This window comes from Microcebus murinus, chromosome 20 (assembly GCF_040939455.1).
Source record: "Microcebus murinus isolate Inina chromosome 20, M.murinus_Inina_mat1.0, whole genome shotgun sequence".
In the NCBI taxonomy this organism is placed as follows: domain Eukaryota; kingdom Metazoa; phylum Chordata; class Mammalia; order Primates; family Cheirogaleidae; genus Microcebus; species Microcebus murinus.
Window position 1 is genome coordinate 18,497,827 of NC_134123.1, and position 14,531 is coordinate 18,512,357.

Genomic DNA, 14,531 nt, shown 5'->3' on the forward strand with positions numbered 1-14,531 from the left:
CTCTGGCAGCCATGTCTGTGCTATATGATCCCACCCCTTTGGTCAGTTGATTGGACCAGGGATAGGCAGTTAATGCAACTCAGCCAATCAGATTCTTTCTTAGGAATTTTGACTTGTGGTTGAAAGATGGCCAGCGAGTCCCACTTGTGGCTAGAATTGAGGTGCCATAAACTCATTCCCAAGATGCAGTGTGGCTTTTTTTTTAAATGAAATAATGGAGAAAGAAGCTCTGCAGAGAGAAAAAAAAAATTAAGTAACTGGGCAGAGAGGCAGAGTCTTGCCTGGATTCCTGTCTGCTTCTGTTTCCCATTCCAAGACCTCAAAAAGCCCAGACTTGCATTCTAGTAAATTCTCCTTTTTTGCTTAAAATGGTTCAAGTTGGTTCCCATTAGTTACTATCAAAAAAAATCCAAACTAAGATAGGTAAATATTATTTTTTTCCATTCCACAGATGAAGAAACTGAGGCATAGAAGAAATAAAGTGACTTGCCCATGGCCACACATCCAGTGAGTGGCAGAGCAAAGACTTGAAGCCAAGCCCATCAATTCTGCAACCTGAGCCATTTCCCCTTCACACACTAGTTAGTGTTCCTTGGTCCAAGCTAATGGGACATCTGTTTTACACCAGTGCCACCCACTCACCCTACCCCCTGCTGCAAGCTTTTTGAGGTCTGTGGTTCTCTCTGACTCATTGTGGCAGCTCCACCTGGGCTGCACACTGTCAGGTGTCATTTGCAAGCCACCATGATGGAGATTTCACGGTGTTAGATGAAATGTCATGGTGTGACTGATGGGAAGCTAATGGGCACTGTGGATGCAAATTGTAGAGGCAGAAAAGTGGGACATGGAACTGAGACACTCTCTGGTGACCTTGACAGACAAGCCAGTGAGCAATTGATGAAAGTCCATGGCAGCCCTAAAGCTGGAGAGGGACCACCACAAGACTAAAGCCCTTAGTGGGATACTGCATGTCACCTGGGAAATGGAGAACCCCTAAACCTTCCCCATGCCCACACCTCTCAGCCTGGCTGCCTTGACTTCAGCCTTGGCAAGGTAAGTGGGGTGAGAACTGGGTTTGGGTGCAGGCCAAATGTGGAGGGGCTGGGCTGACCCTAAAGGCTGGCCCCAGAGAACCCTAAGTCCTCATTCTGCAGAGGCTGGACCATTGGATGCCCTCTGCACATACATACCCTGTCCCATCTTCCACATGGAAGCCAGAAAGATCTTTCTAAAACACAAGCCTGACCATGTCACCCATTCCTTGAAGCCTTTACATGGCCCCCATGGCCTTCAGCTGTCATTCAAAGCTTTATGACCTGCCTTTCCCATCTTCCCTCATAACACACCACTCATTCACACTCAACTTTGCTCGCAGTACTGCAAGTTACCCATGTCCCTGAATCCCCTTGGTCTCTTGACACCTATGCCACCATTATACACACAAGTTATTCCCTGTCCTGGAAATTCTCACCCTATCTCATCCACCTGGTGAAATCTTAATTAAACTTTAAGCTCAATGCAAGATGTACACCCTCAAAGAAGTCTTTTCTGACCTCCATGGATCCAGTTAAGTGGTCTTTCTTTATGCCTGGTGCAGAAAATGTATTGTTCTGTGACCATTTGTTCATATATCTGCCTCTCCTAACAGCTTGTGGGCTCCTAGAGAGCAGGGACCCGGTTTTTTATATCTTTTTTTTTCACCAGTTCATAGCAGAGTGTTGGGTCTGTGGTGGGCATCAGTGAGTATTATGGGATGTCTGGGTAGATGGGTGCAGATAGAATAAATGGATGGGTAGATGGGTGCAGATAAAGTAAATGGATGGGTAGATGGGTGCAGATAAAGTAAATGGATGGGTAGATGGGTGGAGACATGGGAGTTGGTATGGGTAGGTGGGTGGGTAGATGGAAGGAAGAATAAATGCATGTGTAGGAAGATGGGGAGGTGGAGAGAGGAGAGGAAGGAACGATGGATGAATGGATGGATGAACTGGAAGATGGGAGGAGGGACAGGTAGATAAGTGGGAAGATAGATAGGTGAATATGTGGATAAATGGATAGGTGGTAGGAGGATGGAGAAAGGATAGGTGGGCCCATGGGAGGACAGATGGGTGGATGGACAGATGGACAAATGGGTGGAGGAATGGATCAACCTTTTCTAATGTCTAAGCTCAGGGTTCAGTCCTTAAGTTGTCTTTGTGGCCTGGACTCCTCTTCAGAGTTCTGCTGCCTGCCAAAGACTCCTGAAATTCACCATGTGGATGATCAAACTCATATTCTTCTTTCCCACACTTGAATCCCTCCCAGCGTTCTGCTCCTCGGGGACAGGCTACACCAGCCATCCAGCTGCACCAACTAGAAATGTGGGCATCCTGGCTCCTGCCACCTCCTCCATCCCCACTCCAAGACATCGCCAAGTCCTGCAGTTCACCTCCGATGCATCTCTCCAACTGTCCCATCCCCCTCCAGCCCAGGGTCACCATCGCTTCTCTCCTGGGTCAGTACGATCACCACCTAGCCAGCTTCCCTGCCTCCATTCTGTCTTGCCAGGACCGTCCACCTTCCCAGTACCTATAAAGCTGTCTTTTCAAAACACAGGTCTGCTTGTGCCGCTCCAACATTGTTGAAAACACTCTAAGGCCTCTGCTGTCCTGATCACATTCAGTCCTTGGCCCTGCCCACTTCTCTGGCCTCATCCCACCCCCTGACAAGGTCAGACCTTGGTGGCACATCTATCGGTGCAACTTCGCATTTATCCCTGTGACTCCTTGATTAGCATGTGTCGCCCACTCTAGGCAGTGAGCCCCATGAAGGAGAGATTTTGTGTGGTTTTGCTTCACCTATTTGGGGCAGGCTTGGGCACACATCTGAAATCTGCCCCTAGTTGGCGCCTAGTGTGACCCCAAGGAAGTCACTTGACTTGTATAAACCTTTTTTTTGAGACAGAGTCTCGCTTTGTTGCCCAGGCTAGAGTGAGTGCCGTGGCGTCAGCCTCGCTCACAGCAACCTCAAACTCCTGGGCTCAAGCGATCCTGCTGCCTCAGCCTCCTCCAGGTGGCTGGGACTACAGGCATGCGCCACCATGCCCGGCTAATTTTTTCCTATATATATTAGTTGGCCAATTAATTTCTTCCTATTTATAGTAGAGATGGGGTCTCGCTCTTGCTCAGGTTGGTTTCGAACTCCTGACCTTGAGCGATCCTCCTGGCTCGGCCTCCCAGAGTGCTAGGATTACAGGCGTGAGCCACCGCGCCCGGCCAACATGTATAAACCTTGTTGCTGCATGTGGAAAATGAAGAAAATATTACCCGCCGCTCAGGATGTTGGGAGAATGGAATTAAATAACATGTAAGTGAGGACAGAAGAGGAGGGGCTGCCTTTTACCCTTCAGTACCTGGAGACCTCTCCCAGGCCCCTGGAAGGGAAGCTTCCCTCCTACAGGAAGATAGAAAGGGGTGGCCCCACCCAGCCCCTCCAGCCAGAAGAAAGACTGGGCAGGGTTTATAAAATCCCCAGAAGGATCTAGGACCCCAGAGAGTAAGCCTTCTTAACATGTCCACTTCATTAAGTCCCTGCTTCCCTCAAGAGTCTTCAGTGGCTCCCTACTGCCTTTAGCATCAATTGCAGCACCTTTTACCTGGAGTCTCACTCCCAGCTCCCATCTGGTCCCCAGCATCTCAGGGCCCACCCTCCATTCAGACAGGCCTCTTCTCCCGCCTCTATGCTCCTTCCTGACCCCAGGCCCATCCGTCTGGCCTAGAAAGCTCTCTACCCTCAGGTCTCACTCTATAAACCCTTCAAAGCCCCCTCTTCCAGAAAGCCCTCTAGGACTGACCCAGCCAACACTAATTTCCCCTCTTCTGAGGTCTAATGTCTCCAACAAAAGACAAAGCTCTGGTGTAAGACAGACCATCTGGATGAAATTCCGAGCTTACCACTGTTGGAGGACACTTTTTTTTTTTTTTTTTTTTTGAGACAGAGTCTCACTTTGTTGCCCAGGCTAGAATGAGTGCCGTGGCGTCAGCCTGGCTCACAGCAACCTCAATCTCCAGGGCTCAGCGATCCTACTGCCTCAGCCTCCCGAGTAGCTGGGACTACAGGCATGCGCCACCATGCCCGGCTAATTTTTTGTATATATATTTTTAGTTGGTCAATTAATTTATTTCTATTTTTGGTAGAGACGGGGTCTCGCTCAGGCTGGTTTCGAACTCCTGACCTTGAGCAATCCGCCCGCCTCGGCCTCCCAAAGTGCTAGGATTACAGGCGTGAGCCACCGCGCCCGGCCTGAGGACACGTTTTTTTAAAGGATAAAATCATGAATGTCAGACAACTATATAATGAACACATGTCAAAGATTTTATTTAACTGGTTAATGAGGAAACCAGTAAGGTGTTTATGCACAATTCAAAGGAGAATCCAAAGAGCTTTGACCACCCCCTACCCCAAGATCTCAATTGACCTCACCTGACAAAATTCATCTGCAGCTCAATGAACAAAAATAGCTTGCATTATTACCAGTTTTCTATAACTGACAGAATAATAAAATAGCTCACAAACCCCTACAGAAACAGGTAACATCTAATAGGCAATTAAAAGAACACCTGCTAATCTTTTTAATCTATTTTAAAGTGTTTCGTAATCTTACCTGGCACTACTCAACCAGCTGCGCCTCTCTGGAAAGTCGGTTAACTTCTGAGGGCCTCAGTTTGCTCATCTGTAAGGTGGGAGTAAAAGCACAAAACCCTCCAAGCTCTCAGCAGAGTGGCGCTGCAGAAGAAATGCTTCTGAGGTTACAGACATTTCTCTGCCCTGAGTTTCCTCCTTCTATGTCAGCTGCCACCTCTGAGCTTGTGGCCCTGGGAGGGCCCTGTTCCTTGTCCCCTCCACATCGCCCCCACCAGGTAGGAACCAAGGTCTCTTCCTGCGTCTACCCCCCCCCCCCCCAGCACTACCAAGGCATATTAAAGGGGACCTTTAAAAATCACATGGAAATGGGAAACATTTTTCACAAAACTGGTGAAATAGGTTTTCCCGCCTCCCTTTTTAAAGTAGGATGTGCTCCCATCCCCAAGGTCAAGACAATACAGAGAGCTGGGATTGCAATTTTAGGCTGGGAAGACACTTTCGATAGACAAGTACTCCTGTAAAAGGGATCTACTAGCAAGAGGTAACCTTCCAGAAAGGTCTGAAGGGTTTTTTAGACAGACATCCCACCCAGAGGCCAGGCCATCCTTTCCCCCTCACCTCTTCTACCCTTAATATCAGAAGACGCCCCTAACAATAAAATTGGCAAATTAACCATCACGGGGAGGGGGGGAGGGGAGAGGCAGCAGGACAGAAAGATTCAGAGGGGAAGGAAGGACGGTGGGGGAGGCAGAAGCTGAACAGGCCCAGAAGGCCACTCCGACATCTCCACCCCACGGGCTCTTTTAGAAGGAACGACATCATGGGCCTTGTTCTTTACAAACTGATAGCACGGTCCTTGGGATTCCCTGTGAGTGACTGGGGTGACACGAGAGACACCACTGTGCTTCCCCGGTGTCCAGTAGATGCCACCCCCGCAAATCTGACTCCACACAGAGGAAATTCTCAAAGATACAATATGCCTATTGACATTGAGAATAACCACGGACATGGACAAACTCACCCACAAAGATGTCCATTGCAGTGTTGTTTACACGTGTGAAAACCTGAAACAAACCAAATGCCCAGCAATAGGGGATTTGTTACATCAAATACAGTACAGGAAATGGGGGTTTAAAGAGACGAGGGGATTCAAATCTATTTAAGGACACTTGTAGAGTTATGCAACTCAAAAGAAAGGAAAAAAGAAACCTCCAGTATTAACAGTGACTGGTTTTTATTTTTTTCTTTCTCCTTCTGGTATTTGCCAAGTGTACTACACTAATGTGCATTTGTGGATGGTTAGATAGAGACAGGTAGGCAAACAGCCATAAGACAACTCCCTGAAACCAGCTAGATCTAACACCGCTGGAAAACAGTTCTAGGTCCCAGTCTGAGGAATATGCCCGGATTGCCAGATCAATGATGTTCAAATGGGGAATGGAGGGGAATGACATCTTTAGGGCTAGAACCTTCCACGAGGACTCAAAGTGAGCACCACCACCACCACACACACACACACACACACACACACACAGTCTTGCCAAAGGAGATGCTTCCAGGTAAAACTGCTCAACAACTAGAATAGCCATCTGTAAGGGTCAGCAGGTGTCTGCTCAGGGAGATCAAGGTCATCTTAGCGTTGTTGTTTCTCTTTATCCCGGCCCCATCCCCCGCACGGTGCAGATGTCCCCACGACAGCCCCAGATGGAGCAGGAATGCGACAGTCTGGGTCGTGACCCCCACAGTCTGCAGCAGGGATGGGGTAAGCAGTGCAGGAGGCAGAGCGCAGAAGGAACAGTGACCAAGGGTGGCTGGGAGGTGTCCTCACCCACCCAGGCCCTGGCCCTCAAGGCTCCCCCAAATACCCCCATGGAAGCCCAAGGCAGGACGATAGGCAGGGCCACCCCAGGTAGAGTAGGGTTGTTTCCCCACCCTTCCCTTCCACTCCGTCCCCGGGGCTCTCCCAAGGCTGATCATGAACACGTTCAGCTCCTTGTCACCATGTTTTATTTTTGAGAACCTTTCCAGGCAGGGTGGCAAGCCTTTGGCTTTTGAGACAAACCCAGCTTTGAATCCCCTGGCCTCCTTAAACCCCAGTTTCCTCATCAGCAAAACGGGGGCTTGGAGAGGGTTAGCAACAGTGTATTCCACTGGTTCATTTATCAGATTTGCTGAGTGCACGGGTGTGCAGACTCCTGTCTGTCCCCCACCCGGACCCTGCCCTCGTGGGGCCCCCAGGCAAGTAGAGGAGATGAAATAAACGATGCCACAAGGGAGGAACGCACAACATAGTAGGGGTGCAATAGCCTAATGAAAAAGGGGACTTGGGGGATGGACAGGGATTTGTCCAAGGCCCCAAAGTAGGCGAGGACAGAGCAGGTCCTGGAAGCCAGGAACCCTGCCCTGAGCCAGGCATCCTCTCGGGACAAGCTGGCATCTGCCAGGGCTGAGCTCCATGCCCTGAGGTTGGGGGCGGGAGGGGGCACCCAGGGTGGAGTGAGGGGTGAAGGAAACAGGCCTGCTGGTGGCTCAGAGGGAAGGCCTGGCTGCCACCCTGGCGCGCCCCAGAACTCACCTGCTAGCAACTGGGAGCAGGAGGCCCTGCCAGGCTGTGACCCCTCTCCACGCTGTCCTTCGATCTCTGCCTGTGGCAGGGTCCCCTGCTCAAGTGCCCAGCCTTGCCTCCGTCCAACCTGTCTGGCTGTCCTTCCCTGACATGTCGTTTATCTACCCTTCTCTGCACGTGTCAGTCCTCCGTTCCCATCTGCATGCCATTCTCTACACACGCCTGTCGTCTGTCCTTTTCACACGTCTGGCTGGTCGCCGGCCTCCCTGCGTCCCTCGGCCTCCCTGCCGCCCTGCCCCGCCTGCCTGCCGCTGTGTGGGTGTCGGGCTGGCTGTGCGCAGAGGGGCGCGGCTCGGCCCTCCCCCCTCAACCCGCGTCCCCAGTTCAGGGATGACCCGGGCCGCGGCGCAGCGCTGCTGAGGCCCGGGAGCCGCGCCGCCGCCGAGGGGGCCAAGCCAGTGACGGTGGCGTGGGTGGCGGCGCGGGGACGACAGGCTGCCGGGCGGGGCTGCGGCAGGGCAGGGCCGGGGCCGGGGCCGGGGCCTGGGAAGCCGCGGCCGCCGCCTCGGCCGGGGATCGCCGGCGGCGGGTCTGCTGGGCTCGGCTCGCCCGGCCCCGCCCCGCCCCGCCCCTGTGCGCCCTGCAGGCCGAGGCGGAGCGGCGCGCCCCCCGCGACGCCCCAGCCGGAGCCCGAGCGCGGTGGCATCCGAGCGGGAACCGGAGCGGGAGCGGGAGCGGGAGCCGGGGCCGGAGCGGGAACCGGAGCTGGAGCCGAAGCTGGAGCCGGCACTGCGGCGCACGGAGCGGAGCGCGGCAGCCAAGCCGAGTAAGGGGCGTGGGGCCGGGGGCGGCGCTGGGAAGGGGTCGGGGAGGGGGTCCCGGCCCCCTGCCCCCGCGCTCTGCGGTGGCCCCGGCGAACGCACACACCGGGGTCGCGCCGAGCCTCGCCGCGCCGGGCGGGCGGATGCGCGGTCCGGAGCGGAACCGCAGCGCGCTCGGAACGGAGCGGCACCGCAGGTCCCCTGCCTACCCGCGCCCCGGGCGGGCCACCTGGACCGGCGCGGGCCGAGGCTGCCCTGGAGCACGGGCCCCGAGAAAGGGGAGGTCTCTGCGGCTCCTGCCTGACTCGAGTCCCGGAGGAGCGCCCACCCCATGTGGGAGCCAAAGGCAGTCTCCCCATCTTCGCGCCCTCGGTTTGGGGACCCCTGAACAACCCACCCAAGAAGGGGAAACTGGGGCACACTCTCGGCCGCGGTGGGACAGGAAAGGGACTGGGGCTTTGCAGAGTTTGGAGCTTGAACCACCCCTTACCCCTTTGAGCCGGGAAGTTTGACCCTGTGACAGGCGGGTCACCCGGGCCATGCCCCTGTTTCCGTGCCTGCCGCGCTGGCCTATTTCAGCACCAGCGGGGGAGAGCGAGCGTCCCCGCCGCACCTTCTCCCCATTTGGGGCAGACTTTCCCTTGCGCTGTAGGAGTGACCCGAGGCTGAGTCCGAGGCGGTGGCCTCAGCGGGCTGCGCAGCGCCGAGCGGCATAGCTGCCCCTCCCAGGCGCCCTCGGAAGCTGGCAGTGCCCCTCGCCACGGCTGACTCGCGCGGCCCTTCTCTCCCCATCGGGCTCCGCGGGCTGAAGGCTGGTGAGCCGGGAGGACCCAGGGCTGCCCTCCTGATCCCGGGCTGGTGCCAGCGTTGGTGGCCGGGCGCAGGCCGGAAAGGGGGGGGGGGCTCAAGTGACCGGTGTGAGAGGCGTGGGTTTCCGGGGCCTGGGCCTGGGTCTTGATCCACGCAGTCCCACGGGCATCTGCCAAGAGGATGCCCGTCTGGACTTTCTCCTCAAACGTCATGACTGCTTAACTGGAACAAGTGGCTTCAAGACCCTGTGCCTCAGTTTGCTCATCTGAAAAGTAAGCAGGTTTCCATTGTAAGCAGAATGTGCGAGGGTTTTGGAACTGCAGGGTGGACTTGGATGACTTCCTGGCTGTGTGACCTTAGGCAAGACACGTAAGGTCTCAGAGCCTCAGTTTCCCCATCGGAAGCATGGGGAAGGTTCATTGGGAGGATTAAATGAGATGATGCTTGTGGGGGGCCTAGCCCAGAGCCTGACATATATCCAGTACTCAACTGCTGTTGGCCACAGGTGTCATTTTATGAGATGTCCAGCACCAGGAGATGCGGAGAGGAAGTGAGTTCCCCTGCAGCGGTGGGGACATGATGCCCTGCTCCTCCCCTCCAGGGAGGCCTTTGAATCCCGCATGGCCTACTGACATCTAACCGCAAAGCATAACTTTCTCCTTAGGGCCGGCCCTTTCTCCGCCACCCAGCCCAGTTCCCCACTGTCTGCCCACCCATCTCCTGGGCAGGCTGGACAAGGCTGTATCTGATCGTAGGGTGCTCGTTCCTCTCCCTCCTGGCTGATGTCTGCCACCACAGGCAGGGGAGCCCCACGTGTCGCACAGGGAATTTGCACACACCTCTCTCCACTCCGGGGTTTGGAGTCAAGGGGAGGGTTGCTTTCCCTGAGGGGTGACCCTCCAGGTGGCTTGGACATGCCCGTGGTGATGGTTCGGGCAGCCGGGAGGTCTGAGGCGTCCCAGCCTTGAGTCCTTGCTGACTGTGTTGTGTCTATCCAGGCGACTGGGGCACGGGGCACCCGAAACGATGGCCCCCAGGGAGGAAATGGTGACTGACTGAGAGGTTAGAACTGCAGAGCCAGGCGGTCCCCAGGAAGGGACCTGCCCCAGTCTGTGTAGCTGGGGCCTGAGGCCCAGAGCAGAGCGTGCCGAAACCCAGGGGAGGATGCTGGGGTCCTCGAGGTGGCATGGAGGGTATAGGTGTCAGGAGCATTGGTGGGAAGAAAGCATGGCCCAGCTTGGGGACACCCATGTCGGGACTTCAGATGAGGAAACATGTCCAGGTGTTGCCAGGTGGGGACCTGGGGAGACAGGCAGAATGAGCTACCTCCTCTCTCCTTCCTCTGTAGCCCTCCCTCCCTTCCCCCACACACCGCTAGGGTGTCACATTCCTGCATCTTCCATAATCCTCACTCCTCATCTTCCCAAAGGAGTTAATCAGATACTAATTAGGTGTGTGGCTACTGGTTCATACGGTGTTTGGAACAGCCAATAGGGAACATGGTGGGGATATGGACATTATCGTCAGTCTTTGGGACTAAGCCACTGGACAGCCTCAGAGGACCATAACCTGAAGTCCTTGCCCCGGAAATGCTCAGAGCAGAGGATGAGAGCCAGGAAGACATAAATCTGCTCTCAGCCTCCTAAAAGGAGAAATTGAGGCCAGAAGGGCTTCTGGAATCCCTCAGCAAGTGATTGCAAACAATAGTTGTGGCTGAGAGCACAGCTTCTTGGAGCTGGACTGCCTGGGTTTATAGCATGTGATTCTGGGCAGTTGACATCTTTCAAACCCTCAGTTCTCTCTTGAAAATGGGAATAAATATTGCATGCCTCCTGGGATAGTGTGAGAACTGAAGAAATAATATATAGAAAGCAAGTAGCAATGTCCAGTGGACCTCGGCCAGTGGCCCTGCTCGGTCTGCATTATGAACATGCATGACACATGGTTTCCTAAGCATGAGCATTCTCTCTTTGATTTCTGATAACAGCTCTCTGACTTAGATACTATAATCGTTCCCATTTTATTGATGGGAACACTGAGGCTTAGAAAGGTTAAGGGCCATCTCGCTCTGCTAGGTATAGAATCCTTAAAACCTCACTATGACTCATCATAATTTTATATGCACTTGTAAACTTGATAATTAGCACATTGTAACTTAGATGGCATGTGATTAGTTATTGGAATGATTCCCCGTGTATATCTTCAAACAGTTTATGTCTGAGAACTGAAAAAGAATATGTTAACGGTCCATGGGCTATAGAATTTTTAGACACCTTCATTTCTTTCTGTTCAAACAGGAATCAAACTGATTTAAAAGAGCAACCTCTCATACATTCCTGTCCTTTCGTCTCCATAACACTTATCAGCCCTAACATCTGTATATCTTATTCATTTGTTTATTATGTAATAATATAATGTGAGCTCCTCAAAGGCAGGAACTTTTGACCATTTTGTTCACTGAGACATCCCAAGAGCGTAGAATAGTACCCACGTTTCGTGTGCTTTGCAAAATTATAAAGTGTTTTACAAACATAAGGTCTATTATTGTTATTATTTTTGCTAAGTGTATATATTCATTGAAATTAAAACATTAAGGTTCATAGCAGAAAGCGTTCCTTCAAATATTTGGCAAATAAGACTTACTTAAGTGCCAGAGATAATTTGATAAAGGCTAAAAACAATGAAGATTATGTTCCTAATATTTTAACAAAGCTTCTTATCAGTTAAGTTCAAAGACATGTGCATGTTTTAAAAAATCTTTTCAATAGCAAATGACATCGTCACAGGTGATTAAATTAGCTTTAAAAACTTTCAATGAGTTAACTATCCTTGACTCGTTCACTTAATTACTTTTTTAGTTTGCTATCACAAAAGGTTTTTTCAAATCTTCACTTTAATGATTTTTCAGATTATGAAAGTCACACATGTTCATTGTAGAAAATTTGGAAAAATTCATAAAAAATATAAAGAACATAAAAATCCTCCTTAATCCCGCTACCACCCAAAGAGTACAATTTTTTTTTTACTCTTTTAGTCTATTTCCTTTCTGATCTTTTTTTTTATTGTGTATGAATATATTCTCTAGAGATTTTTTTCTTTTATAAAATAAGGATCATGGTGTATGCACAGTCCTATAACCTGGTGTTTTAATAACCTGATGTTCTTTTCCTCTTAACATTATACTGAAAGTCTTTATGTTATTAAAATTTCCTTGAAAACGTGATTTCACAGCATATAATATTTCATTGTAAGCTTAGCCTAGCCTTCCTTGCTGGACATTGGGTTTGCCTTCCATGTTTCACTGCTATAAATAATGCTCATCTATGTCTCTACTGGTATTTTCTGAATCTGGTTTTTCTAGCCACTTGGTCAGGACCTATTTGCAGCTTGCAGATGGACTGGTTTATGCAGTTAGACAGTAACTCAAGCCTTCTAAAATCGGGCCACAAGAGTGGGGAAGGGACTGGCAGTGGATCCTATAGAAGGCAACTCCAGGTAGATTAAGGCAACATGGAGACCCAGCAACCTCCAGGCATACCCTGACCACTGCCCAGGGGGTGCAAACATGTGGCCAGGTGTTGCTTGTAGCCAGAAAGCCGCCTTCCTGCAGGGGCAGCCAGAAAGCCTCACACACCTGGATCCCTTTTCTAATATCAGGACCACGTTACCTGTTTGCAAACCTGGATGCCTCCTGCCCACCTTTTTGTCATTGTCCTCTCGCTCTTTTGCCCCCTGCCCCAATTCATTCATTCCTCCTTTCAACCATATGACAAACATGACATTTATCTGCACTTGCCAAGGTATATTCTTCTCCATTAGGGAAGTTACCAGCTGGGTCCCAGCCTCACATAAAGACCTCTCATGATGAGAAAAAGGTTTTCAGCTGCCCAAGGACCCCCACCTGCAGCCCCAGGAGTTAGCCCCTGCCTTGCTGAGGCAGATGCAGGCCTTTCAAGATTAGCAGGTCCCTGGAATTCCTGACTTCCTCCCAGACCTGAGCAATCACACGCACACCCACAGATCCATGGAACGCCTGGGAGATACCACCACGCATTCATTCAGTAAACAGTCGCTGAGCACCTCCTATGCGCCAGCCACTGGGCTAGGCGCCAGGGACACAGTGGTTGTCCGGACTGCCTAGACCTGGAGTCACTACCTTTCCCATCTCGACTGTCCACCAGTCGCCCAGGCAGATGCAGAAAAGCGTCCTCCACTGCTCCCTGTTCCTCACTCTCCGTGTCAGATCCATCTGTCCCTAAAACCCGGCCAGCATGTTCCTGCCCCGGGCCCTTTGCACTCTCTGCTCCCTTTACCTGGGATCTCCTCCCCAGGTACCCGCCCCGCTGGCAGATGCATGTCATCCTCTCCCCAAGACCTTCTGCGGCTGCTGCATCTAAATGCGCAGTCCCCACCTGTACACGCTGCCTCCGTGTCTTCCCGTACTGCCATCTAAACAACGATGCCGTTACTGTTGTCGCTCCACCTGTAGCGGGCAAGCCCCCTGAGGACAGGGGCTGTCAAAGTGTGGCCATCCACTCCACCCCAGCACCCAAAGCCTGCCACACCAGGTGACAGAGGTCTCTCCCCCTCCTCTGCGGTCACTGTTGCCTCTACCGAGTCCCTATTGCCTCTGCCACAGCCTCTCATGCTCCTGCCACCTGCCTCCCACCCCTGTCCCACTCTCCACCTTCCTACAGAGAGGAAAGGTGACCAAGTCGAGCCCTGATTAGAATCCTCCTCGGGGCACTCTTGGGGCAGACCGTGCCCCTTCGTGCTTCTGAGTCTCAGCGTTGTCATCTGTGAAATGGGGGTTTGTTCTGAGACTCCAGTGAGCTGACAGCGTGTGACAGCGGTTGAGCAGGTGCCGTGTAAACAGGAGGATACCGTAGGCCCTCTCTCATGAGGCCAGCGGCTCCTGCAGCCCTTTCCGGTGTGCTGCCCGCGACACGTGGCTGCTGGGCTCCCCTCCCACTGGCGACCCGGCTGCCGTCCCCCGGCTCCCACTCTCATCCGCCCAGCTCTGAGTGTCACAGCAGAGCCCAGAGCGGAGGCATTCCAGGAGTAGGGACACGAAGGGGAGTGATGTGGACTCGCCACACACCATTCAGCCACTTCAAAGCCTGGAGTGCCACCCGCCCGCCCTGGAGCTCCCAGCCAGACAATCCAGTCGGAGATGAGTCACCAGCGGGAACAAGCCTCCTCGAATGCTGGGCTCTGGGCTCGGATCGGGGCGTGGGCCCACGCTTGCCCGGCAGCTGGGGGCCTGTCCCCACCCCCAGTGTCAGCCCGTCTGTGCCCTCATCCCTGTACCTTCACTGCGGCACTGGCCACACTGGCCACACGCAGGGAAGCCAGGGTGGGCACTGGCTCACGTGGCCCCCTCCCCCTTTGTGTTGATGGCCCCCAACAGAGCTCCCCCCCCCCCCCAGCCGAGGGGCTGATGCCACCAGGAAATGGTTTTCCTGCAGGGACCTCTTGCTGAAATCCTCAAGTAGGGGGAGGGGAGAAGGAAGCCGACACTCACAAAGCCAGTCCTTGCGTTTTCCCAGGGTTTCGTGGGACATCAGAGGTGCTTGGTAAATGAGTCAATGAATGCCAGCCCGGGTGCCAAGGGGCTGCGGCGGTGTGTGTAGAGTGCCACTTGTGCTGCACGAGGCAGGGAATGGTAGCCCTGGCTGATGTCAGCGTCATTGTCACCAAGGGTGACAAGA

At 53.0% G+C, this 14,531-nt stretch overlaps 1 protein-coding gene across 1 annotated transcript in view; it reads left to right on the forward strand.

Annotated features, from left to right (window-relative positions):
* Positions 1 to 6,306: 6,306 nt before the first annotated feature.
* Positions 6,307 to 14,531, forward strand: part of BEAN1 (brain expressed associated with NEDD4 1) — a 35,443-nt gene continuing 27,218 nt past the window's right edge. Inside the window, exons 1-3 of the mRNA XM_075995576.1 lie at positions 6,307 to 6,385; positions 7,836 to 8,015; positions 8,132 to 8,443. Of these exons, the coding sequence (XP_075851691.1) occupies positions 6,307 to 6,385; positions 7,836 to 8,015; positions 8,132 to 8,443 (571 nt within the window). The remainder of the gene's footprint in view (positions 6,386 to 7,835; positions 8,016 to 8,131; positions 8,444 to 14,531) is intronic.